The 27,736-nt window shown below is 41.0% G+C and overlaps 1 protein-coding gene across 5 annotated transcripts; it reads right to left on the bottom strand.

Moving 5' to 3' along the window:
* On the bottom strand, window positions 1-27,736 carry ap1b1 (adaptor related protein complex 1 subunit beta 1). 5 transcript variants are annotated; one of them, XM_063488950.1, is made up of 24 exons: window positions 27,679-27,736; window positions 25,593-25,653; window positions 23,437-23,542; window positions 23,186-23,321; window positions 22,659-22,904; window positions 22,255-22,445; window positions 21,925-22,146; window positions 21,695-21,815; window positions 21,497-21,592; window positions 20,076-20,191; window positions 18,949-19,114; window positions 18,006-18,104; window positions 16,786-17,045; window positions 16,280-16,484; window positions 15,550-15,570; window positions 15,235-15,321; window positions 14,650-14,679; window positions 14,424-14,561; window positions 14,200-14,345; window positions 13,948-14,077; window positions 10,655-10,739; window positions 10,004-10,090; window positions 9,286-9,440; window positions 1-1,581 (listed from the first exon to the last, which is right to left on the bottom strand). In XM_063488950.1, the coding sequence occupies exons 2-24, from the start codon at window positions 25,627-25,629 to the stop codon at window positions 1,507-1,509; spliced, it is 2,955 nt and encodes a 984-aa protein (XP_063345020.1). In that variant the 5' UTR covers window positions 25,630-25,653; window positions 27,679-27,736; the 3' UTR covers window positions 1-1,506. The 5 variants fall into 5 exon arrangements, with proteins under 5 accessions (XP_063345020.1, XP_063345018.1, XP_063345021.1 ...); XM_063488948.1 differs by lacking the exon at window positions 27,679-27,736 and adding an exon at window positions 27,378-27,508; XM_063488951.1 differs by lacking the exons at window positions 15,235-15,321; window positions 27,679-27,736 and adding an exon at window positions 27,378-27,508.

Raw genomic sequence — 27,736 nt, 5'->3', positions numbered from 1 at the left:
TGAATTAATCAAGACTTTTAATGGTTCTTCAAATGATGTACACACAATGAAAAAACAAACATCTGATTAAACATCTGATTTTTTTTGTACAGCATGTCATAAGTATCAGCTGCATCACACACAAAGACACACACTCAGAATACACAGCCTCCGTGCTGATCCTGTAGAGCCGGTACAGTCGGTGTAACAGCTCGCTAAAAGGAATCCAATTAATCACCGGAGCCTGCAGCTCAGAGACGCCGCATGTTGATCCAGCTTTGTTTTAGCGAACGCTGCCTGCTACCTACATGTGCGCTTGTGACTCAGAAGTGTTACAAACTATGGCATCAGCTGTTTTGCTTTATTTTCCACCTGAGCCTTCATGTCAGGTAAGGCATGGACCTCGAGAGAGCTGCAGCGTGGATACACGAAGAGCAAAGTGGCAGAGAGCCCGGGGTGGCCGGCGCTGCAGACGCAGAGAGCGCCGACACTTATAAAACTCTCGCCACCTGAGCCTCTCTCCCAGTTTGCAGCATGTGCGCTAAACGAGACTACGAACAAAAATTAAACCATGGAATGACCGAGTAAGAGAGTAGTCCGAGGACAACTGCTGCTAGTCTATAAAATGTTGCGATGTTGATGTAAAAATTAAACACGCAGTAACACACAGTTTTCATGCACACGGAAACAGACATTCTGCTTTCGGGGACAGACGACGAGCCCCCTGATAACCAGATACTAAAAGAAAACTATAAAAGACAAAAACAATAGTGTAATTTTTTTTTAGATGTAATTATGTGTCTCTATTAAGATCCACACAGCCTTTTATCCCCTTCACAGAGAGAGAAGCTAAAATACAGTCAAAGCCTCTCCTGTCTGACATCTTAATTGAAATTAACCCCCAAATAAATATGGTGAAAGTGATGATTCACCTGCTGATCACAGGTGCTAAAAATAGACTCCAATTTGCGAGAGAGAGAGAGAGAGAGAGAGAGAGAGAGAGAGAGAGAGAGAGAGAGAGAGAGAGAGAGAGAGAGAGAGAGAGAGAGAGAGAGAGAGAGAGAGTGTATATAGCAGGGCTTGAAAATGATAAAGGAGCCTCATGCAGAGAAACATTCACAGCCGTCTGCCCCCCACCCCAAGAAACGAATAAAGATTGTTTAAGGATGGCTCGGACAGGGGAGAACAGGGGATGTGGGATGATTTCCTGAAACTGAAGCATGTGGTGTGAACAAAGATGGGGACAGGATAAGGGCAGCCAAGAGAGTGAACCACATCTCTCTGCAGCATTGGAGGGGAAAAAAAGGAAGAAAGCAAGCAAGAAAGGAAGGGCCGATAGACCCATTAACCATCCTGATGAAATGGTTGGGTAACATGAGGACTGCAGTGTCCCGACCGAACGCAGCAGGAAGCGGCTCCCGGCACTGCGTGAGGCTGTGATGTGGTTCGTGGGTCAGGCGAGAGAGAATGAGAGAGAGATGGTAGTCTGCAAGGGCTGCGGCTGGGTGGATGCACGGGCTTGTTTGTTCAGTTCTTCAGCACCGCCTCGTAGCTCTGGAACACCCACTGGGAAACCTCTGCAGCTCTGCACTTCAGAGAGACCTGAGGGAGACAAGTTAGGGTGAGCATGATTTGATTTATAAAGCAGTCTGTTGGCAGGCAGTGCTTTGACAGACGCATGAACAAAAAGCAGGTTTTTAAAGGCCTGCTGCGGGTTATATAAAGCACCTCAGAAAAGGCGATAACTTATTGTTTGATCTTAAATCTTTGCTGTTCAGCTGATATCTTCATCGGGCAACTTCACATAACATTTCTCCAGATTCCTGGATTTATGGTAAATAAATGACATCATCTTTTATATTTCTAGAAGATTAAATTCCTAATTTTCCACCTTATAAGGAAAAAGGCTTCAGATGACACCCACTCCTACCCCCACCCACATTCAGTCTTATAAAGCACAGACAGACGTACACACAGAAATATAGATACATATACGCTCAGGAGAAAACAGAGAAGGCTTCTTCTCTCTTTGATGTCAGTCTCAGCTGGGAGTAGGTTTAGGATTAGATGGAGCTTCACAAAGTGCCCCTCCACCCTCCACCCCATCTTACTGCAATCACTCTGCAGATGTCACTTCCTCAGATCCAGAAATACACTATTTACAGGCAGCATAAGGCAGCTGCAGGACGGACACACACACACACACACACACACAAAGAAAAAAGTGTAATAATTGCAAAAGACAGTGATTCTGAATATTTTAAAGTGTTTCGCTAATTAATTGCTGCGCAGTGAAAACCAGCTGCGCTTTCTCCTAAGACGAGTGGAACCCTTAATAACCCCCACGTCTCTGCGAAAAGGCATAGTGAAGAGAACAACCTGCATTCTTCTTGCCCTGACGGCGCTCACAAATCATCAGAGTGCGAGCCTTTTGGCTTTAATCACTGTCATTTCTTAGAATCACATTTGTTCCGCTAGAGTGGAGCTGGAATAGTTTGAAGGTCACATGGCGAGCACGCCTACGATAAGCGCCGACCCCAGGTGACTCTAGTTTCCAGCGACAAATACAAAACGGCACTCGAAGATAAGTAATTAAATCCTGGAGTGTCGTGTCCAGATTAGTCCTGCATTTTAAAATTTTGTTTTTAAATCTGTACCTGAATATGAGTAATGGATCTGTGTGCTTTATTCTAAAAGGACAGGATGACCCGAGCTTCTCTAACATTTTATCATTTCACCGTTTTGTTTTTTCTTTGGTGCTTGACTCAATATCACCAACACTACACAGCAAATACTTTGACACTTGGCACCATTATTATAATTAAAACGATCAGTAATGAATTTGATGAGTGACTGATGGGAATTTCACACCAGGCCCCTTCTATGACTCTGAATATTAATATCAAAGGCAGGTGATGGAGTGTGGAATGCTTGCTGCAGTCAGCTGAAGCAGTAACAGTGCACAGCTCCTTCAGTGCTGCACTGGTACACTCAAGGCTCTTTATTAATGCATGCTGCTGCTGGCAACATTTAGACGCTCCTATCAGGAAGATGTGAAGAAACGCAGAAGCTCGAGCCACTGTGAACAAGCCGCTGGTTAGAGAGCAACTGCGAGAAACTGCAGTGTTCGAGTCTGCAGCCAAGAGCCTGCTGCTAAAATGTTTGTTTTATCGGATGAGGAAATGGCAGAAAAATACATCTTTGTGTCTATTTTGATGGACTGAGTGAGAGGGGGAGATCGCTCTTCAAGACAATCTTGGGCTTTACATAACGCTGTGCATAAATACCAGTAGGATGTGCTTTTTTTGGAGTAATTAATGAGTCTGAAAATGATGCAGATCTGCTGTAAAACCTGCATAAAGGAAACTTGGAGCCACTACACCGTGATGAAGCACAGCAGCACTGCAATAAGGCAAAGCAAAGACAGACTGATACAGTATGATAAAAACCCTGTCTTCATAAAGCACGTGGACTGTTGAACTATTTAAAATAACCGAGACTTTTTACATGTTAGATACATTGTTAGCAACAGTTGTTAAAAGAACAGTAACATTCAACAAAAGGTTGGAAACATTCGTCAGAGTTTCTGATCCATATTTACATGGCAGCGTCACACAGTTGCTGCAAAGCCGTGACACAAATCTCCGATCCAACGACATCCCAAAGCTGCTCTACTGCACTGAGATCTGATGACTCTGGAGGCCGTTTGAAAATAACGCTCAGTTGGTACCCGACGTGTGCCAGGAAACTATCCTCCACATCAATGCACCGGCAGCAGCCTGAACTGTGGATCCACACTTTCATGTTGTTTCTACCAAATTCTGACTCCTACCATCTGAATGTTGCAGCAGAAATTGAGACTCAAACTAGGCAACATTTTTCCCCGATCAGTTATTGTGGAATTTTTCAGTAGCCTGTGCAAACCTGCTCAGTTTCCTGTTCTTAGCGAACAGGAGTGGCACCTGATGCGCTCTTCTGCTGCTATACTCTATTGTAGGTTCAGAGATGCTCTTCTGCATACCTTGGTTGCAGCGAGTGGATATTTGAGTTACTGTTGCCCTCTAATCAGCTCCGAACAGTCTGGCAATTCTCCTCCGACATCAACAAGGTATTTCTGCCCAGAGAACTGTTGCTAACTGAATATTTTTCAGCCAAGTCTCAGAGATGCTTCTGTGGGAAAATCCCAGCAGATCAGCAGTTTCTGAAATATTCAAACCAGCCTGTCTGGCACCAACAACCATACCACATTCAGATCATCTTTCTTCTTCATTCTGATGCTAAGTTTGAACCTCAGAAGGTCGTCTTCACCACATCTATACTTCTAAATGCATCAAGTTGCTGTCATGTGATCGCATTAATGGACAATTGAACCGATGTACCTAATGAATTGGCCAGCGAGTGTAAGAATACGATTTTTACATGGAACACTAATCAAACTGTGCTATATCCGCTTCAATCAAAGGCAACGACATTAAAGTAAAACTGGTGTTGTGTTGCAATTAAGTTTGAAATTCGTATGAAATGTTCACGTCTAAATACTTTGATCCGAAAGAGCTGAAAAACAAAACAACTGGGCTTTAAACTCCAAGTTGTTATGCAGGGGTTTTGGTCAAAGGTTCAAAAAGCTCAGCAGAAGATTAACCGATTTCAAATTGATGTGTGGAAATTCTTACGTCTGCAAATGTCATCCATCCTCCATAGATGGATTTTTATCAAAAAGCTGTAAGAGGAGGACTGTGAGTGAGACCAGAAGGCAGACCCAGACAGAACAGCAGCAGATTGGATATTTGCATAAGTGTGAATAAAACGGAGGGAAAAAAAAAAAAAAGGTGAGAAAACAGCAGCCGGGTTCTCTTTAGATATCAACAACAATGATCAGATACAACATAGCACACAGGCCAGAATCAGCAGGTAAGGTTACAGCATGGTGGAAGCCATTCATGAGCTCAAAGAAAATAAATTAGGGGGAAAAAAATGCACAGAAAGACAAACACTGTCTGAGGATTTTTGTTTTCCAAGATGTACCCATTTAATCTACATCAGTGTGCTGGTAGCAGGTTTGTGTGGGGAAAAGGCCAGAGATGAAAAATAAAAACCCAAACCAGACTGCACTGAGGGTTCAGTGAGGCGTGGAGATGGGAATGTCTGAGGCCGTTTTTCTAACAGTGGAGTCGGTGAGCTGAGTATTTATTGACAAATTCACAGTCTGAAACAAGTAAAACAAAAACAACATTCAAAGCAAAAGCAAAAGCAGGCCAGCAGCCCGTGTCCCATTGACGCTCTGATGTAGATGAACTGAACGCATGTGCAGATGTGCCCAGCAGTTCTTTGCATTGGAAAAATAAAATAATGAAACTGTAGCTCATCTTTGAAATGTACGTCTACTTTTGTTATTTTTCAGTTAAAAACCAACACGCTTCCTTTTGTGAATTCTCTCTCTATCTATACCTACCTACCTACCTATCTGGGTCAACAAAAACACAGGGTGATTAGTTTATGTAAAAATGTATTTTGTTACTGTTTTGGTTTATGTGCTGAAAATGGTTTTATTTGTGTATGTTCGATGTTTTAGACTTGTACATAGTTAAACATGTATGGATCAAATAATGCTGAATTCTGGATATGGATTTGTAAGCAATGAAATTTGAAATAAGGGGGTAGGAACAGGAAAAGTGTAAACTTCATCCTACTCCTTTTCGAGCACACACATTCTGTAGACATAAATATACACATGAAAACCTGATGATTTTTAAGTTTTGTTTTCTTTTTCCTCTTGTTATTTCAGTTATATTTGCATGTTTGAAATAAAATTCTATCTAAATAATTTGATTTTAGATGCAATATTCATGTAAAATCTCCAAAATAATTCAGCAGTCTGTTGCATTGATTTATCATGCTACCCATAATGGTATCAAAGTGACATACACAAACCCTTCTATTAGAGATTTTGCAATTCTGATTAGAGATTTTTAACAAAACTATTCATCCACGTTTATGTTGAGAAACTGCTCACGTGTTTCGTTTTCAGCAGACTTCCCTATTTACCAAAAACCCTCAGATTTACCAGCTAAAGTGGTGAATAGAAGAAAAAATAAATAAATAAGTCAGCCCACAACACTGGTCACATTGTTGCCATGGGGACAGGACATGGCAGATGAGAAGACCATGCGTGATGTCAAAAAGATGAGCAGCATCCCTATTCCCCACTGTAAATACAGTAAAGTGTACACGAGCCTAACTGAGAGAGTCGAATGAGAACGTCAGCTTGGTGTCGGAGGAGAAACACGCAGGTACAAACCTGTTTGGGATCTCAGCTCAGTTTTGAACTTGCACTGCCAACAAACACGGACCTAAATGCAGGAAGTGGACCAATCTACAAAACTGAGAGCAGCCAAACGTATGACACGGCACTGAGCGATGGAAAAACAAACAAGATGCAGCATGCAAAGATGCTGGTCATCAAATAAAAGCCACCTCGCATTATCAAAAATGGCTATAATTAGGCCACCATTACTGGTAACAGTGAGTGGAAATCTGAGTGAACGGGTGAGGGGGCGAGACACACTGTGCCAGAGAAAATGAAGCATGAGCTCTCAGATTTGTCTGATTCCCGGGCTAATGAAATCTGGGAGCGACAGACAATTTCCTAAATCCACAGCTGCCATAATGGCAAGATGGCAAAATACATTCTGAAAACAATTTGACAACACACAATAGACTGTGATGTTGCTCATATAAAGAATTAACACCTTAATGTGCTACCCTCAGCTCAAATGCTACATTTACAATGCCGCCAATTTGCAGGTAGATTTGCTTTAGTGCTCATAATCATTCCTAGGCTTGTGTAGGACACTTCACTACATCACCGCACCGCTAAAAAACCCAAAAGATGAGATCATCTCAGCTCCAGTTTGTTAAGCATCAAGCCTGTCATGTAGTGTCAGCTACCGGTGTGTAGCTCCAAATTGCTGATGAGCGTCCCAAATGACTTGCAGCTGGTTGCTTCCTTGCTCTTTGCTAGCACACAGCATAGGAAACTTTACAGGAGGTTTGAGCTGATTTTCAAATTATTGGTCTGCAACCTTACTTTTTCATTCCACCCTCACTCTAGTGGAAAAATAAATAAATAAATCAACTTACATCTACCAACTGATCACAAAGTATTCCAGCTTAATGGATGTTAAGTTCCTAATAGTGTAGGCCAATAATTCTTTAAATTACCAATCAGTGCTCGTCTTAGCACTGTTCCACACACTGTACCACACACACAGCTTCCAGTATTTACTCACTTTTCCATTGTTAGTGAAGCGTAGAATAAAACCGAGCAGGAAGCAGCATGGGATGTGGAATTGGGACACAGCGTCATAGAAGAGCTGAAGCTAATCAACTTTTAAGATAGGAGGAAAATAGGGCAGCTATGTTCAACCCTTAAAAACTGCATGTGTAAGCAGCAGCAAAACTCAAGCATGTCACCATACGTGTCTACTAATGTCAGTGAATTAGAACCGTTTCATGTCTCATCTTCAGACGTGCAATAGAACCCAGAAAACAGTGTTACGGCTTTGCTTCTTCGGGTCTAAAAATAGCTGCCGACAAAAGGCTTTGGCAGCTTGGCTTTAATGTTCTGTGCCAAGAGAGCGCGGGGCCCATGCAGCAGGCAGTCGCTCCGAGGGACGAACGTCAGGATACATACTGTGCGTGTGGTTTACTTTAAAGTCTGGTCCTATCGTTGCTGAATATACGTTTGTTAAAAACACTTACAGTCACACCGAGAAACCATGTGGAGTTCAGAGGGTACAAGGTAGAAAACAAACCCGTTCTGCTTTCCCTGTTTCAGTCACATTTTGTCCTGTATCACATCAGGATGTGATCTGACCAAAGAGGCTTAACCGTGGTAGGTGTAAAACCACCTCAAAATTCTGAGACTTTAACGCGACTAACAAATTGCCTAGTCTAGACAGAAGAAAACAAAAAGACAGTTAATGCCACCTTATAAATAAAACATGACCTGAAAGCAGACTGAGTGATGAGCAGGGAGGAGAGTCACACCAAGGTCATCGTTCTAGGCGAGTTATACAGAATTTCTAAGCCAAAAACAATCCATCAAGAGTGGCGACTGCAGCGTGCTGACAAAGCAAGACACATGCAACAACACAGCACGCAAACAATTAACCCTACATCTGCGCAACAACACATGTATGCGCACACAGATGAGTCACCACGGGTAAGTCATAGCCAGTGTTTTTCCACAGCCCTCCACGCACATCAGAGAAGTTTTCCTTCCCTCAGACCGGTTCGTGTCGGTCAGACGTAGTTTTAAACGGTGTATTTTGCCCCAAACCAATCTTTTCCTGAACCCGGCCAAGCAGTTTTGTTGCCTAACCTAAATCAAACTGCAAGTGAAAAAAAACAAAAGCATAAAAGTAAAAAAGCTGTCTGATAGGAAGCCCCGAAGGCAAACTTCTCCCACTACCACACATCGCCATCCAATCCCTGTCCCTAGTGCACATCGACTGCTCAGTACTTCACATTAATCCCCATCACATCTCTGCTTGTTCAGATCTGATATTAATGTCATTTGTCTCCATCTGTAATATGCAGTGCCCACTATTATTTAACTCCATCGTACTGATTTAATTTTCTAACCGGGCCTTAATTTCTGCTAAAAGTGCAAATCGGAGGTTTTACTCTTTACAGCGTTATTTATGACTGTGAGAATTCAGGATGTGGCTGATATACAAGTCTGTCTGATTCATCAGTTATGAATATTTCGAAACATAACAAAATGGGAATTTTCAGTTATTATGGAGGGCATCAATTACAGCTGCCCAACAACGTTAATGTGAATAAATGTAATAATAGAGCTTGTTTAGAAGATGGGACATTTACAGCACCATTAAATTACCAACAAAGCTTAGAATATCTGGGGAATAGGACTATTTTTTAGTCAAATTAGCTTTTATAATACTGCCTTACTGTGTATGAAACAAGCAGTTCTTTGTAAATGCTTCTTTTAAATGAACCAAAGTAAATATGAAAAACATTACATGAGAACAATTATGGATAAAAACAAAAAAAAAAAAAAAAAAAACTGGTAAAATGGGTCATTTAGCATACAATTTACATGTTTTTATTTTTTAATTGGTGCATGTTATCCCACAACAGGTTATAAGAACCATTTTTAACAGAAAAAAAATGCCCATGAATATGCTGCAGTTGTGATAATTTATTGTCAACATCAAAATACTGAAAAGAGCCATATTCCTGGTTATGAGTGAGCACCACAGCACAGGCAGCAGTACTCACTGTGTAGACTGGGTTTCCTGCCTGCACCCTCATCTCAGCCAGCACCCAGATGCCATTGGTGAGCTTCATGGACTGATACAGCATGTCCTGACCGTCCACTGTGCGCTTGGCTATGGTGAAGATGTTGCTACCCTGCAGTTTGTTAGAGGCTGCATCTGTAGAGGAAGCATAATAAAACACTGTTAAATTGCAGTTTTAATCTAGTTTAGCGGTTACTTAATATGGAGTTACTCATTGACTTCTGCCACGATCAGCGGCTAAAACCATTATTAAAACGCACCAAATCATTACGGATTTCTTTTATTTCCATTTCTTAAAATTTCACTCCAGGCTGTCAGTGCAACAGAGACGCAGCCACTCATTTAGAATTTTCCCCTCAGCCATCGTCTCACTCTTGTGCCCAAGCAGGACATGAAATGCTCTCTCTATGTTCATCAAGATGAAATTTAATCTTTGGGGGGAAAATCTCCATTAGGCCATCATTAGGAATTCTTCTCCAGTTCAGCTGCTCTCACACTTGTGTAAAACTAAATTATCACACGTAAATAGGGACTGCAGCTGATGAGTTCCCATCAAATACAATTTGCTTCATTACCGAGGATCTGATTCTGAGCTGTGGACTGTGCTGGCTACAGAAGCTACTGAATATGTCTGGATAGGATTTTTTTTTTCTTTTTTTAAGCAAGTGCACTCTCCATTCTCCAGCCATCCTTCTTACCTGAGCTGAGATGACAGTCTTTGATCTGAAACTGTGCCTCATTGTCATTAGGAATGTCTTTCCATGTAGCAAGAAAAACTTGCCGCTCTGTGGAGGAAGAGATATAATTAGTGATGAGTGCATTGTCAGAGCACACAATCAAATGCACATCTGAAAGCATAGTCGATTTTTTCGTAAAGGAAAATGTACATACAGAGGGGAAAAAAAATTAAAAAAAAAGAAGAAGTCCAAGTAGTGAGTGAGCAGCTTAGCACAAGACTTCCTGTTGTTGTTCAGGCTCTGGAGCATTAAATCTCAGCCTCTGGCTGCAGTCCTGCTGCTAGCCCCATCAGAAAGCTCCACAGGGAGAAATGCCAACACGTTTTCACAGAATAAATCAAATGACATCAAGAAACAAAACGTGAAAAAAAAAAAAAAAAAAAAAAAAAAGGCAGAAAATATCACTGGTGTGCAATCGAGGAGTAGTAGCTGTGCAGCCCTGAGATGTGAGTGAGTTCAAGCAGCTGGACACTTGCATACATCTACGTCACTGACTGCTTCACATGCGCCAAACAGTCACCTTCACTCAAACACTGACGTACGTGTCTATCTCTGACGTCAGATGGGCTTCGGGCCTTTTTAAGTGAAGAGATTTTGCCAAGGAACACTCACCCATCTTCCCGTCCTCTACAAACAGCATGCTGATGGGGTACTGGCTGCTGAAGTAGAATACGTCAATGTTGTTCTTAACAGCCACCTGCAAGAGTGATTACATCGAAAGAGGGGGAAGGGAGGACGAGAGGAGGACAAACATGAAGCATTACATGAGTAATTACATTTCAAGTGCCCTCCAAGGATGGGCATTACTGCTTATGTGCACTGTTTACTAAATAACCAGCTAAAGTTGTTACGATAACTTGTGCACTCAAAAACACAAATACGGAGGTATTAACACGGTGGAGCCCAACAGTCTGAGGCCACTGCTCCTATTAAGCATTTGATTCAAATTTAATCCTTAATGTTTCATTACAAAATGTTAATACCAGCTTAACAATTTTACTGAAAAGCTCCATCTCCAATTTTCAGAATAACCACGTATTGGTTTGCCTCCTTTTACTTTAATGACAGCAGCCCTGGAGCCGCTTGGAAATGGACACATTTGCTCAAAGCGGATAAACCATTTTATCCCAGCGTGATCTGACAATGATACAAAGAGTCGTTTTTGATAGCACACTGAGGCTTCGCTTCCTCAGTGTTCAAGTCCCCGCAAATGTTCAGGAGTTTACATAACATGACAAAGGAGGACGGTCCAGGATGGGGAGCGTTGCTTGGTCTTCAGATCACTGTGGAAAACATTTAAGGTGGGTTATGGCTGCAGCAGTACAAATCCTTAACTACACAGATGCAGCCCACTTAGTCTCACTGTGGGTTTGATACACTACGGTGTTTTCTCTCTTTACATACACTCCTCTGTCACAGCCACAAATGTGGAAATGGTAAATAGCAAATAGTATTTTTTTCCTTCCACTGGTATTTCTAAGCTAACCGAGTGTTTTGATTTTGTTTTTCTTCCTGAGAAATGTTTTAAAGCTGCAAAACATCTTTGAGTCGACTACTAGACAGCCTTGTTTTGACACAAGTTTTCAAGCCTTTTATTCTTTATTCAGGAATTCTGCATCAGTGCTGAAGTTGCTTTTCTACCTCTCAGTGGAAAAAAAACCCTTGATTTGTTGATCTTGTGATTGTGTGCTCACTTACGCTGCGTCTCACCATGCTTTGGATGAAACTGATCCAGTTTCCGCACACTGTTTTAGAGTAGTGTAATGCACGACCCCCTCAGAAACTTTCAGACATGACTTGACACAGAGAAATCCTCTCATCTCTCAGAATAACAAATTGACTTCTGACACTTTCACTTAGTTCTGAAGGCACATTTCTCACTATCACAATGCTACAAGTAACCAATGTTCTGCCTGGAAACTTGAAGAGGAGCTATTTTTATAGCAACCATGGAATATTTGCAAGTTTATGTACTTGATTCAACTTTTAATGAGCACATCACATCCACCGGAACATTTCCTAAAGCACCAAACTCTCACTACTGGCAGGTAGACATAAAAATACAGGAAAAAAAACTTTTGGACTCCACTTTATAACATCATTACTAAAAGTCGCGTTCATAACTGGCCCCTCACCTTATCACCAAAGATCTAAATATAATCAAATTAACCGTCTACAAACAGCCTTGAAATATGATTTACAACAAGATATAAATAAACATGAAAATCAGAAAGATCACAACAGAAGACAGTGTTAAAAATAAAATCTGAGAACTGTCCAAAACAACAACAACCACATATAAAATTAGAAAAGAATGTGTTGGCCACAGGCTTTAAACAGACAATTCATAGTCTATGCAAGGCAAAACTACAAGATACAGAAACACTCTAGCGACTGTGGTAGAAAGCGAGCACACGAAGTAACAAGCGGCAGCCAGTGATACTGATCGGGCTGTTGAACAAAGAGGTGCTGAAAGAAAGACAGCGAGTTCAAACAGAGCATGGCAGAAGAATGGCTCATGAATTATTCATTACAGGGCATCTTATTCCTGAGTGCAACACAGGACAGCACAAAAAAAAAAAAAAAGACCACAAAGCTCCATTCTGAACATTTGTGATCTAGCGGTCTATTAAAAAGGGTTAGATGCCCAAGATAAGGGGGTCTGAGATCTACTGTAGAGAAAGGAAATAAAGAAAAAAAACAAACCTCCAGTCTAATAGTATCTGACACATTATTACATTACACGACCTTCAAGTTAATCTACCGGCAGCACAATAGTTTCCAGCTCTGTAAAGTCCCCTTTTATGGACAAAAAGATGCAGGAGTAGCTTGCCATTTTTCAGGTAAAGTCTCCACTGCAGCATTATTATTATTATTTGGATGAGACTCAGTTAACTGCTGTGTCCAGATGTTGACAGCGTATGAGTGTAAGAAACAAACTGCTTCGACACATTAATAGTTAAAAGAGCACTCAGAATATTATGTGACACCTTCATCACAACAAAATACAACACATATCATTTCAAACTAAAAGATCTCGGGAGATGTCAAACCCACAACAGTAACCATCAAAGCGGGGCCGTGAGGCAGCACCGCAGAAAGGTTAGCGAGGCTACTGAGGCCAGGAGAAACAAAAGAGCCATGTGCTGTGAGACCGCTAATGGCCAAACCCACCTCCATCGCCCCCTAAGGCGCTCTTATCTTCCCTCTCCAGCTGCACACAGCACCCATCCACCATGCTGGCCAGTTAAAAGAGCCGCCTTAATCAAGAAGCAGACAGCCTCTGCTGCTTTTTTTTTTTTTTTTTTTTTTTAAAACATTTTCAACAAATCATTATGGCTCTGAAGTCTTGTTTTACGCTTTAATCACATTACAGTTTACAGTGTGGAAATTCAGCAGTATAGCTTGACTAATCAGTTACAACATATGGTCATATCTTCAGGTCAGTGCCTCAAAAGACAAAGTGAAGTCCACTGGATATATCAGGTTAAATGATTCATAAGTTAAAATTTTGTGAACTTTAATTTAGAATTTGACAGATTAAGCCGAGTAATGTTTCTGTTTATTTTGAAAAACCTTAAATAACCATGCCAAATCCATTTAAACTTACTGAAGCTATGCAATTGGTGTCATAATATAAAGTCAAATTTCAGGACGATAAAGTGTTGAAAATTCAAAAACAGTGGAAATATGTAACCACTTATTCCGATTTGTTCTCGACACCAGTCATCTGTTTGATAGCTTATGTTACTGCCACACTGTGACGCTGAAAAGTTGAGCCAAGTTTGGATTCATGGAAAACGAATACAGAAGCAAGGGCAGAATAACACTGTCATTTCAAGCAAAACAAAAAGTAGCAATGTCATAAATAATTCAGGGGAAATGAACACAAGTGAAGGTTATACCTGCAAGTTGTTAAGAGGCTCCATCTTCATGACAGGTCCCACAGTATTGAGGGGAAGAGTCACTTCAATACTCTGGTTTGGGCTGAGAGGAGTTAGAACCTGCAGTGGACCAGCTGGAGCGAGACCAAAGCTTAAGCGAGACAAAGAAGAGAAAAAGACAAACATGAGCATCCATTGCAGGGTTTGCTCAAGGTCTCTAGTATCAAGCCTCACACTTGTGGAAACCCTTTACGGACTGTTAGCTGGTTTTACCTGTTTCTGTTAAACTGTATAGCAAAATCAGTCATGACACTCATAGCTTTATTGGTGAGGGTCATCTCCATTTGGATGACCCCAGAACGGCGGGCGAAAGTGCCTGATATCTCCAAGCCCTTGGCCTTCATAGCTGGAAGCCAAACCTTAATAGAGACAAGATCAATCATTTTCTGAAGGATCTCTTCTGTTTTTATGTCTTGCCCCAGCTTATATAAACTTACAGTTTTGGGGGCGCTGTAGGCTCCCATAGGCATACCAACTCCACCTCCGAGATCAAACAGGTCATCCAGACCGCCGCTGACAGGGGCACTGAAAGAGGCTGGCATTGCAGCTGGGGGAGCACCAAAACCAGCCCCAATCTGATGGTCACAAAGCAACATGTTCACATTCAATGTCACTTTGTACTGAGCAATCAAAGGCCAACAAAAATTCTGAAAAATGACTTACAGCAGGACTTCCACCAAGGTCTCCTCCAAGCTGAGCAGAATGAAAAAGCACAGAAGTAATTGAAGTTATTTAGTGCAGTATTAAATATATTTTCTGACAAGTTTAAGGAGGTGGATTGAGGGGTGGGGGGTGGAAGTCTAAAATGTCTTTTGGTGAATGATGACAGTTATGAGGTTTATATCATTATATCAAGTAACAGCAAAAAGAAGATAAAAGAATAGTAAGACTCCTTTTATGTAATCCAAGAGCTTTTTGTTAAACTGCTGCTCAATAAATATGTCTACTTTGGTAGTGAAAAGGTTGAGGACACAGTGAACAAAACTGTCATTGCGACTTCACACTGTGACAAAGCTAAACTACTGTGCACAGAAAGAAATTTTTTGACCAAAAACACAGGTGTGAGTCATTAAAATCTCACCTACAGGGAGTGGGGGGAGAGACTGACAGTGTAATAAAAAGTGCAAACACACTAATATCACTGTGGGATGACTATTCAGAGGGGACACAGTGGTACAACAGGGGACAAAAGAAGGGTTCAAGACTGGTGCTGGCCTTTAGTGGTCCAGCACGGTCCCCTGGACCAACCTCAGTGGGGCTGTAATCTGGGGGCGATGGGGATTGATGTGGGAGCTGAGGTGACTGAGGAGTGTCCATCCGCAGGGGAATGGGCGGCTGATTGAAAGATGAGACACCACAGAGCCCAGAGATAAGAGATGGACTTAATGATTTGACATCATGTTTACGACATATATCAGGACAATAAAGATGATAATGATGAATGAAGAGACTTAGGTACATTCTCAAAACAAAAAAAACAACAACATAATAAAACAGTTTTTATATTCTATAATGGCCTGATATGGTTTATAAATGTTAAGCCCTCCCCTTCCATGTAGTTACCGGCTCAGACTCATCCCCCATCTGCAGGTGCAGCATTGAACAAAGAAGGGAATAAATACAAGGGTCAAAAGAAAAAGGCACCAAAAGGTAGAAAAAGGACACAATACAAGGATACAATAGCTGCAAGCAGTGATGAGGGGGAGGCCAAGCAGTCGCCATGGCAACTTGAGCTCATCATGTCAATTTTTTCCCCCTGTTATTAATGTGTTGTTCTATCAGTGGTCAGAGAACTTTCAGATGACATGGGGAATCCATACATCAAGTCTGGTGGCAATATATCAAACACTGAGATTTTGACTGGTTCCAGCAAAGTTTGAAAAATCTGAATGTGCCTGAATCTGTGCCAATTGGAAAAAATTGGCCTGTAAAAATGTTTTGAAACTTCTTAAAATCCAGTATGTCAGAAGTAGCCATGAGCATCGATAAACTTGGCTTTATCAAAGTGATCCACTGTTTTTCACATAAATGGATTTTCAGCTGCAACCCACTAGTTGAGGCACAGCCATAAAACTTTGTGGAAAGAATCAGTCAACACTTCTCCATTTGGTGCACCAACATTCACTTCAATTGTTTACCATATTGTGCTTGTGGTTGCCAGAAGCGGCTTGGATGTATGTTGCATGGCTGCTTGGCCCCCTATTATCGTTACTGGGCGTCTTTAATGTTAAACCTCTGGGTGAAATAAACAGCCTTTCAATTTCACTTAAATAATCATGTTCAGAAGACATACCAGGCTGTCAAGTCCTCCTCCAAGAAGGTCCATAGCACCCATTTGCATGCCACTAGAGGCTGCTGGTGGTGGTCCAGTGGTGGTGGGAGGTGTCAGGTCGAGATTGAGAAGATCTCCCAGCAGGTCCCCCTGGGATGGGATGACAGCTGGAGGGGCATCAGAAACTGCAGCAGCAGAAGCTGTGTCAGGGCTCTCACTCTCCCCACTGGTAAAAGCAGGGGGGGGGGGGGAATGATGATGTTTAAACCATATGCATTATGACAGCTTTGGTTATTATGAAGCTCCTAATTTGTCATTAAACTGCTGATAAAACTCAATCGAGTTCATATGAATAATGGTAAATTGGAAGGGACAAACAAAGAACAACTCCACAGCTTGGCACTATTTGCAACTTATACTCAGCAGATTTGCTTGAAAACAAAACACCATAGTTAAGAGGGCAGTTCCACTCAAGTAAACTAACCCCTCTGCCTGCAGTGTCAAAATAATTAAAGTCTATGACTCACGATTCAGTACTGCCAGGGAGTCTCTTGTGCTGAACTCCGCGGCTGCCCTCAACAAAGGCACTGGGAGGCTTGTGGTAGACAGAGGCCAGAGTACCAATGTGGCAGATAAGTTCCTCCAGCAGTGTAGGCTCAATCAGATCTGTCTCCTCAGAGATCAGCGGCTTCTCAGCCAGAACCACCTCTTTGGCAGCCACAGGGTCTGTGGAGAGCAGACGCCAGTAGATGTAGCCTCGGTCTCTTAGGTCTGGGTTATCAGAGTCCTGTGAAAAAGGGATGAGTCATAAGGAATGTCTTTATGTTGTATGTTTAATAAATACTTAATGTTCGACTCTGTCTTGGCCCACAAGTTATGCAAAGATATCAAAAACTGAGTTCGCCTTGGGGTAGTGGTAAGATTTGGATAATGTATGAGGCAATCTGACACTGTACTTTTTTCTCAGCATAGAAAAGCACAAAGTTCCCAGGGTTCTAACAAAATCAAGTAAGCTTAAAAGTTACTTCAGTGAATAGCCAATATATTCATTCTTTGAAGTTGCGAGGCACATTGTCTCTATATTGCTGCTTTCTGCCGGCCTTTTACAAGAAAAAAAAATGTTTGTGTGCATAAAAATTGGACTTAGGGGTAAAATTACCATTTTCTTTTTTGCATGTTTGCCAATAGTATACACAAGTACTGGAAAAATAAAAATAAATGAATAAATGTAAATCTGTGAGAGAATTATAAAGGTCTGGATTTTGGAACAGAAATAGGAAGCCCCTTTTAATAACGTTTAACCTCCTAAGACCCGAACTCTTCCACAGCATGCATTTTTAATTTCTCTTTGATATTTGGGCATTTTGGGGCCCGATGAATGTAAAAACAAAGAATTACCAGATTTTTTTTTTTTACCTGATTTTGTTTCTAAGAAAAATGAGAGCCACAAATGAGGATATTAGATTCAAATTTTGATAGAACAGTAGCAGTATAATGTCCTCGTAAGTGGATATCAGGCCCTTGTAGAGCAAAATTGAGTATTTGGTCTAAATAACCCAAAATGTGATGTCCACATATGTGGACGCCAGGTCCTAGGAGGTTAAATGACACAACTAAAAGAATAAAGAAATAAGCAACAAAGTTCGAAAAGCAGACAATAAAGGATGCACTGTCAAATATGCGCTGACAGATTATCAGAAGGAAAAATAGCATGTATGACGTAGACTGCTTATCCCCCCCCTCTCACCTGTGTGGCTAGGCTTAGCACCTGCTGCACCAGCTCTTGGGTCTCTGTTGGCTTTTTCAGGAACAATTTGACGATTGCAGTCAGGAGCTGCAACTGCACCTAGAGGCCAGTGAGAACACCAAATGTGTTACAAATGCTCACGCACTGCTTTTAAAAGCAAGTGAATAAATGATCATTAAGATTTACCTTAACACTGTGTGACAGTTTAAGACACGCAATGAGGTTTTAATATGTTTTACATAAATGACACACCATTCTAGCAGTAAATAGTTTAAGACAATTTTACACATGCACTGCAGCCCCAAAATTTCTGTCACGGCACAGCACAAAAAACAAATTGTTTAATATCTGATTGGTTAGCTCAGACAATACAGTCCCTTGTGTTAGGTCTGCGTAGTGTTCAGAGAATACACAATGAGTAAGTGCGCTTAACGTGTCCTTCTTCCTTCATCAGTTAATAATAAAAACGGAATATATTTCCAAGGCAATAATATGGGAATCAATCAATTACTTAGGGAGAGTCTAACACCAAGCAAAGCTGTGTAATCCGACAGAGAGCCGTGGCAGAAAGATCTTCAGAGTAAAGGCTGGCGTTTCAACAAATACGCCCCTGAGCCACATATAAGAAGTGACACACTGAAAGATTGTAAAGCCTTCTCATTAATCACGGTTAGTCACAAGAAATTTTGTTCCACTGTTTCTTTATTTTTTCTTATTTTAATCATTGAGCAAGCTCACTAAAAAAAGGTCTCTGGTACTTTCAAAATGGTGTATGCCTTCTCATCCTTTCACTCCTTTGCTACAGCTAACCAGTGGTTTTAATGATTTCCTGCTTGAAAGGGCGCATTTGTTACTCCCAGCACTGATGGCAAATTATTACTGCAGCTTCCATTAAATATTGACTTTTTCAAATAACAACCTCCCCACACCCTCCTAAATACACCTGAGTGCTTTCATCGTGGAAACCCTCCAAAAAGCTCTCCAGCAGCTCATCAGCATTGTCGATGCGCTCAGCGTACTCTCCTACAATCCAGATCATGGCGGCACGCGCCTCCGGCTCATCCAGAGAGTCCAGATTTTCACACAGAGTGGCAATCACACTCTCGTACCTGCAAACAGTGACACAAAGCATCAGTGCATCAGATGCAGAGACACTTAAACACAAGACTGACAAAATGCAAATTGCAGTTATTTTCTTAAAACAGCATTCATCTGTTTGTCGCCGAGATGGACCAAAATAACTATAATAAAATCTGATCAAACAACCACATGTCTGGCTTGTAATACGTGGTAGCAAAAAACTGCCTACTTTCATATCCAGCAGACATAGAACAACATTAACACTGCTTTGGAGTCGTGTTTTCTGGCACCCTGACAAATGTAAATTTATTATTCACTCTCCTTTTAGCTCTGGTTTGGTTTTCGGGTCTTTCGCAGGCAACATGCCAAACTATGATGTTTTCTGCAGTGGTTGGTGAATTTCTGATCTGCATAAAATGCTTGGTAATAATTTAGTCCATTTACATATTGCTTTCATTTAAAAAAAAAAAATGCTACAGCAGAAATGGCTAATTAATAGAAAATCCAAAGGTTTTACTGGGCAGTGACTCGTGTCGCTCAACGCACAAGGCATGCTGACCTGGAAACATTGCAAAGCTGCTCCCTTAGAGGCTCACAGCCTTGCAGCTGTGTAGGCACTCCCCTGGATCCAGCCAAAGTTGGACTCCAGACAAACCAACCTACTCTTTGAGCCAGGTACAATCAAGTACTGTCGACTACAAGCAGTTTTTTAGAGGGAAACACTTTGTCTTTATGAGTAAAAGGTTTTCACTGCTTATTTAAAGATCAAGAGGAAATGAATGATGAGGTGTCTACATGTGGATAACAGCATATGTAAATAAGGGTTATAAGTCTTTGTCATACATTTGATAAATGTGATGTTATTCATACAAACACAGAGAGAGTTTTAAGTAAAGCACATACTCAAGTGCTCTGCACTCTTTAAACCGAATGTAGCTAATTAAAGAGTTAGGAAAATGTGAAAACAAACATGTCCAAGAAGAAACCTACTTGTTAGGGTACTTGCGGAAGATGTCCTTGATGACCACAATGGCCTCTTGCACCACATAGTTGACCTTAGTCTGGATGAGGTCTAGCAGTGTGCTGACACAGCGCTCGGCTGATTGCTAACAGAGAGAGAGAAAGAAAAAATGACTGCCGTGCAGATTAAGTAGTTCAGTAAGTGTTCTTGTAAAAAAAAAGAAAAAAAGAAAAAAGAAAAACAAATTGTACTTGATTTTAATGTGGATGAGATTCTCTTGAAGGACATCTCCTTGAGCCTTGACACATCGCTTTCTACAGTCCTGCTACTTTTGTATTACTCCCTGAAAGTCCCACTCTAAACATTTAGCATGCTGGATCTCATCCACTGTGTCTAAACAGTACATTTTTAAAAGAAGATTTTATTTCGGGTTAGGGTTGGTGGGTGGTCACTGTGTTGGTGGGTGCACAATAGCATGAGCAATGCTATGTACCACAGCTCAGCTCGTGTCTGCTGAAAGTTGTCCCTCAGACACCTCATTTCATTTTAGCAGAACTTTGCATTGACAGTTGGATCCCAGGAGACAAATTCATGGCGTACAACTCTGTGAATGATAATATGCTGGCATGCTACTCTGGACTTGATGCGCTGCCTTCAGGCTGTGACAGTGTGGGGCTCTTCTACTGAAAACTGCTCTTTGGTCTCTGGGTCACAGCCAGATTCCCAGCTCTCATCACCAGTGATGATCCTTGACATGAAGGTTGAGTCAGTTTGACATAGGATTTGATGTTTGCTCTCTGTGCGAGGTGCTAACAGAACCAAGTTGACAGCCGTGGAATCAGCAGTGGAGTAGAAAGGGTTAGAATAGAGGAAAGAGGAGAGCAGGAGAATACAGAGTGTGGGGTCTATGGTGAAATTGCAACCTGCAGGTGGTTAAAGCAGGACTTCCACCGAGTCATACTAGCACAGCATGGAGCAGCAGAGTGGTTCATCAACATTTGTTTTTTTGTTTGTTTTGGGTTTCTTTTTTTAAAACAGTCATGAATATTTCCTGGTGCACAGTGGTAGATAACATCTGTGTATTGTGCAGAAAATGATTTCATTGGTTTTACTGAAGATTAATTTCACTTCACAATGAAACCAGATTTTAAATGTCAACGGTAACAAGTTCTATTGAATCCTGTGCTGGATACTCATACTTCCCCAAAATGGAAATATTAATAAGCTGTAGTTCAGTTTGTCTGAGGAACTAACACATAACAATGCCATGATGACAGCACCACCTTGTGTTTGAAACTCCGTCTTACTGGTTGGTGGCAGGTAGTTTAACTATTTACAGCACTGTGATCTTCAACTACCAGCGAAGTGAACACACAAACCTAGGCATTCACTATGTAGCTAACACAAATATTTAACCAATGAAGCGTCTGATGACATCACCTTCGCTTACCTCAACTTTGATGGCACAGCGGCCAATGGCTCTGACCGCTTTACGCACAAAGTCCACATCCACCTCAGTGGCATACTCCTTCAACTCTGCCAGCACCTACAGCAGGACAGATGTGTGTCACTCACTGGATTCTGTTAAATAGATTTATTCTTGGGAGCATCCTTAGATAATGTTGCATTATAGATGTGGGTTTCTTACCTGAGCAATATTGGCTTGAGATGCTAGGCGAATCATAATGTCCAGCTTCTCCAGTTTGACGTAGATGGGGTCATTGTACTTAACAAAGAAAACCTTCATTTCGTGCTTCAGGATCTCTGGGCTGAAATGACACATTAAACATTTATTGTTTACAAAGTAGAAAAAGGAGTCTAACTGAAATATGACAGTTTATTAAAGACGTGGCAAAGAGACCCTCTCCTCAGGCTTACCGTCTCTGGACAATGAGATTGATGTTTCTCAGCGCCACATACTGCAACTCAGGCTCAGCAGAGAGGAGAGTAACCAGTGGAGGGGCGAGCTTCTTCAGTAAAGTGCCATAATAGTCCAAGTCTTTGGGCAGCATCTCCATGAACTTCATTAAAACTTTAACCGCTGACAACACCACTGCAGAGTTGGCATGCGAGAGCCGTGGGGTCACACGCTCACAGATGCTAGCAGGTGTTATTAATGTTGGAAAAGGAAGAGCAGAAAATTAAAACTAGTCCACAGTGAATAGAACAGGCTTAATGACAAGCACAAGGACTAAGCCGTCTCCTTACCTTTGGGACTCCCGGTCATCACGAGGTGTGTAATTGGCCAGACAGTCAAGGATGAATATCTGTCCCCACTCTGTGCACTCATTAAGAGCTGTCAGCAACTTGTTTATGGTCTGAGGGTTCAGGTCCATTAGATTACTATTGGGATGAGACTCAGCAATCTCAGACAGCGCTGCTACTGCATTTGCAACAACCTACAAATGAAGACAAAGCCACAGATAAATGCTAACAGGAAGAAAACCATGCCCACTTACAAAAGAGATCACTGACATCATGTTCAACATCTGCACGCCAACAATGGGCTTATCAGTGAACGATAGAGCTATGGCTTGTAGGCAGCTCTGTCACATGTAAGAAACATGGCTGGCTCAACAGCCAGCTAAAAAGGCTTCGTTAAAAAGTCGTACCATAGGGTTGGAGTCAGAGATGAGATCTTTAAGGGTGTCCAGGAAGCCCTGATCCTCCACCAACTGGGCATTGATATCATGAAGCTTTGCTACACAAACAGCAGCAGTCTTCCTCACGTATGGGTCTTCATCCTTCAGACATTTTCTCAAAGGCTCGCAGAGGTACTCTGTGATCTTGTCCACACGGATGCAGCCCATGGTACGAACAGCAAGAGCCCGGATGAGAGGGTTGGGGTCTTCACAGTCCTAATGGGTGATTTAATGAGGTCAGAAGTTTTGTTGCAAATATTTTATTAATTTCTAAAGAATCCTGCATTACATAAGCAATTTTTTAATTTGATTTAACTCTTGTTTGTATCAAAACCCTTGACCATGTAAAATGGTCCACGATATTTCTGGCACAAAAAAATTAATTAATTAATTAATTAATTAAAAAAAAAAAAAAAAAAAAAACAGGAGTCAAAGATCACCTAAACAGCTGATCATTTCTTACAGCTTCTACATATTTATGACAAACTGAGCTTTACCTTCACAAAGGTGTTAACAGCCATGATCGCCATGTCTGGCTGGCTTTTTGCGTAGTTCATCAAGTAGAGGTAGACCAGCTTCTTCAGTTCCAGGTTATCTGTCTGCATGCAGTTCACAACATCTGGGAACAGAGCACTGAAGGAGAGACGAGCTGTTATACGACTTATGACTCACAGTGAGAGCTCATGTATGCAGTTCTACTCTACATTTGTAGAAATGATGTTCACTGATATTTTCCCTTCTAACTCACCTGACATCCTTGCCCACTGTCATGGATGCAATGACCTTCTTTACAGCCTCCTTCTTCTTCTCTTTCTTATCACTATTGAGCTCTGCTTTGAGCTCAAAGATCTCCCCTGTACACAAGAGACAGAGATAGGATTAAAAACATGAAATGGTATAAATGTCCATGGCTAGAAAAAAACTGCTGGGCGAGTTGATTGGTCGACACCAGTCCTGTTTGGGTCAGTGGCCTGTGAAGCAAACTGGCTGAAAAGCACTTCCATTTTACTCCACTAAATTTATTTTAAAGCTTCAAGCACACCCTTCTTCTGATATGTGTAGATGAATAATAGAAAATATAAACTATTATTAAATGAACTACAGTATTTAGCAATAATTAAATTGTTCTTTTTGCGAGCCAGTTGATGTGTGATTGATAGGCCTGGGAGCCCGGTGGGGGGAGGGGCATCTTTTAGAAACATCTTAATTAGAAACATCTTATTGTGTAATCCAACTGGTATACAAATAGGATGAAAGTGCTTTGCCAACATTAAAATGTGCAAACTAGACAGTGGACACACTGGCTGACATTTTACAATTCTCTGTCAGAAAGCTTCATAAAATACAGAATGAGTGGGGAAGTGGGACTGGCTGTCAGCTGTAAGCATAATGAACGCGTTGCAAGAGCTTTTTCTTCCACAACAGAACAATGGAGTGAGTTGTAGAATAAACACCTAGACCTGTAGTTTTCATCTAAATACTTCTGGGAGGTTGCTATTTCCTTAACAATTATTTCCTTGAATTATCTAAAACTATAATTAGTCTAAAATGTAATGTTTTCATTGGAGAGTGAATGAGTTCATCAGCAAATGTTTACAGAAGCACTTATGTTGCTGCTGTAAACCTTTCAGCAGTTTAGCGAAACAAATTCATACAGCTGCCCTACAATTAGCATTGCACTGTAATCACATTACTATACTAAACTCAACAGCCACATTACAGTTACAATAATGTCATTATCTGCATTATCTGTACAATGGGTGCACAAAGATATCAAACATGTCTTTTTCATCCTGCACATCTGTGCTACACTGAGCTTATCTCAGACATGTGCAGAGATGAGGAAACGCAGGACTTTGTGTAAACACAAAGCTAGTAAAGAACAGTGTTATTAAAGCAGAGTGTATACAGTGTGTGTCAAATATAAACACAAAAGGAGTGTGTTTGCCTATTTGTGTTGAATTGTACACAGAATTTTTTTATTTTTTTTAATTTGAGAATCATGTTTAATTTAGTTTTTATTGCAGTCTAACTCAGCTGCCTAATTAGGGTACAAACTACACACTGCAAGCAAACTGCAAATTATAAGCTTAAATTTGAATCTGCAGACTTAAGTATTTCCCAGGCAAATTAATACTCAAAGTCTCTTTTGCATGTGAGCTCCACACTGCACAACACAGCATCAGGCAGATCCAACGAGGGGAAAATTTTGAAGGAAACTTGTTCTTATGTCTCAGGTAATCCTTAAAAACCAAGGAGTCTGGTACACTATCATTTACAAGCATCTGTTTATATTTCTTAAGCCCTGTGTGTGAGAACAAAGAGGGCTTCTAGGCTTTCCCAGAGCAACATTGTGTGAGGGGAGCTGCTGAAATACAAGGAGGCCTAGCAGTTATCTCACTGAGAGCTAATTCTCACTACGTCTTATCTGATATACAAAAGCCAAAGCTCTTGTTCTTGGGAACAACTTTGATACAAAGCTGTGAGATGACATCTTTAGGTACATTTTTTGTTTTGTTTTGTTTGTTTTTTCCTTACTTACATCTACCTTATAGTTCGGTAACATTCCTAGTTCTACCAGAATATGCATGCTCTTGAAACAAGTAAATGTGCTTGGCTTCATAGACTTGAAGTTAGTAAATACATGCCAAATCATTTTACTGGGAATCTACAAAACTTTTGTTTTATCAGCGAGAAAAAAACCATCTATTAAGTACTTTAACAACCTGGGAAAAGGTTAGGTCCCCTTTGGTAAAAATAATAATTTGGCACAACCCAGCTCACAATGACAATAAATCCCAAAGCACTCGCATAAATATAATGTGTAGGTACCAACAACAATAATTATAATCTCGCACTAAGGAGTTTACCATGTTAAATCTTCTAAAGAACAAAGTTTCAAACCTTTCTTGGTAGTGGTGAAGTACTTGGAGTCCGTCATCTTGGATCCAAATTGTCGATTCTCCTGCAAACGAATGACAGGATGAGAAAGATGATAGCGAAATCTTTTCCTGACTGGAAACTTGGAGCATCACGAGAACAACAGGAAATACTAGAAATGCAAGCACAGGGAAATAAAAGGAATTCCTGTCTTCTCATGAATAAATGGTAGGGATCTATCGGAAATCAAAACAATGGATTCTGTTAAGAAATCAGACACTAATATCTTCTCTTTAAAAAAAAAAAAAAAAAATCATCTTGGTCAGCACGTATGGGGCCAACAATAACTCTTGTCAGCCAACATTAAATGTTTTCTTCTGGGTATCATTAGCTATACTTCCTCATCCCGTTGCCCTCAAGGCACCATTTCATTTTATTTTTACTTTTCTTTTAAGTTTAAGGTACAAAGATGCCTGCTTGACACATTTCAGAGAAAACTGTAAAATATTAAAATACTTTTGGAAAAATAAAACCTGTGTTTTTACATGAAATTTTGACATTTTTGGCTTATGGACAGCTGGTCATTTTTAGGTCTCCACAACAGATCATCTGCCTCCATCTCACCCAATCCCTAGTATCCTCCTGTCACACACTCCATCCATAAATCTCGTCTATAGTCTCCGTCTGTTCATCCTGCCTGGAAGCTTCATATTCAACATCCTTTTCCTAATGCATCCACATCACCTCAGCCTTCTTTCTAACTTTGACTCCAAGCTGATCGACCTAAGCTGTCCCTCTGATGTACTCTTTACTAATCTTATCCATCCTGGTCAATCTAAATGAAAAGCCACGTTTAATTCTGCCACCTTTAGCTTGGCCTCCTGTCTGTTTGTCAGTCCCACCATACATTCTTTCTGTTGTACTTCTGTCACTAATCAGCCCTGATTAGTGGCCAATGTTTAGGTTGGCGTCAGGTATTTAAACTCAACCACCTACACCTAGTAGCTTAACTGGACAGCAGTGTATATGTTTAACATATATATGGCTTGTTCATACTAACATATGTGGAATTTGTCTCTTTAAAGTCTTTCTGATATGGAAATAAGTTAGTGTTTCCTTGACTATGCACTGAATATCTATTATTACTGTGTTACAAATATGTAAAAATACTGCTGCAGTGAATAAACAAACCCATAATGATTTCATTAATCCCACTTATATTCAGTTCAGTCAAATGGTAGAACACAGAAAGAGAGAGAGAAATTTCCTTCACAATATTCCGCAAAATAACCCTTTAGGCTCTTCAACACACGTCTACATTTATGAATGAATCCTGTTAGACTGACATGTTAACTTGTTATTAATGGTACTGAAATACACATTAACTAGAGCACCGGGTTTCAGGTACCAGTCGACATCCGACAAGTCGCTAACTAGCCACAAGTTAACCAAAACCGAACCCAACTGTCGACGTAGTTAGCAATACGTTAGCCGATTACGATCCGTTTGTACGATAAAGCACACTGCTGCCGCCCTAAATTGACACCGAAACTCTCGTGTACTCTTACGTAGCTTCTGATCTTACAACATAAATATTTAACAAAAGCTGTCGTTAACTTACACCGCTAGTTAAAACACAAAGTTGAGAAAATGTTCTCTAGCTGGCTAGCATTAGGCTAGAACAGCATTAGCATAGCTGGCTCGAGTCTGTACGAAAGAAGGCACACGTAGTTGAGTAGTTAACCCAAAATGAGCTAAATTGCAGCCGATATTTGCGCATTTAAAAGTGCATTTCAATCCACTACTCACGCATAACTGATTTGCCCACTCCTGCATGTTTGCAGCAGTTAGAGTAGATGAATGAAGCTAATGCTAAAGGATAGCAGCCTGGTGCAGTGTGCCTGTCAGTGTCAGCTAGCGCCTGACCACTTCTCTGGCTAGCAAAGCTGAGACATGACCTTCTAAGTAGGGACTTAAGGAAGCCTTTGCCGGGATAGTTAAGCTCTTAATCTGTCGGGGTAATTAAGACCTTACTCAACGAATTAGCGTACCTTCTGGCGTTAAAATTAAACTCGCCATACAGTGAATTCAGCAAGCACAAATATCTTACCGTGACAAGCGTAGCAGTTACTGTGATGGCCTTCGTCCCCTCCTACTTGATTTACTTC

Source organism: Pelmatolapia mariae, linkage group LG12, assembly GCF_036321145.2.
Source record: "Pelmatolapia mariae isolate MD_Pm_ZW linkage group LG12, Pm_UMD_F_2, whole genome shotgun sequence".
In the NCBI taxonomy this organism is placed as follows: Eukaryota; Metazoa; Chordata; class Actinopteri; order Cichliformes; family Cichlidae; genus Pelmatolapia; species Pelmatolapia mariae.
The sequence above is the reverse complement of the archived record's forward strand: the minus strand, read 5'-3'. Positions and strand labels throughout refer to the sequence as shown.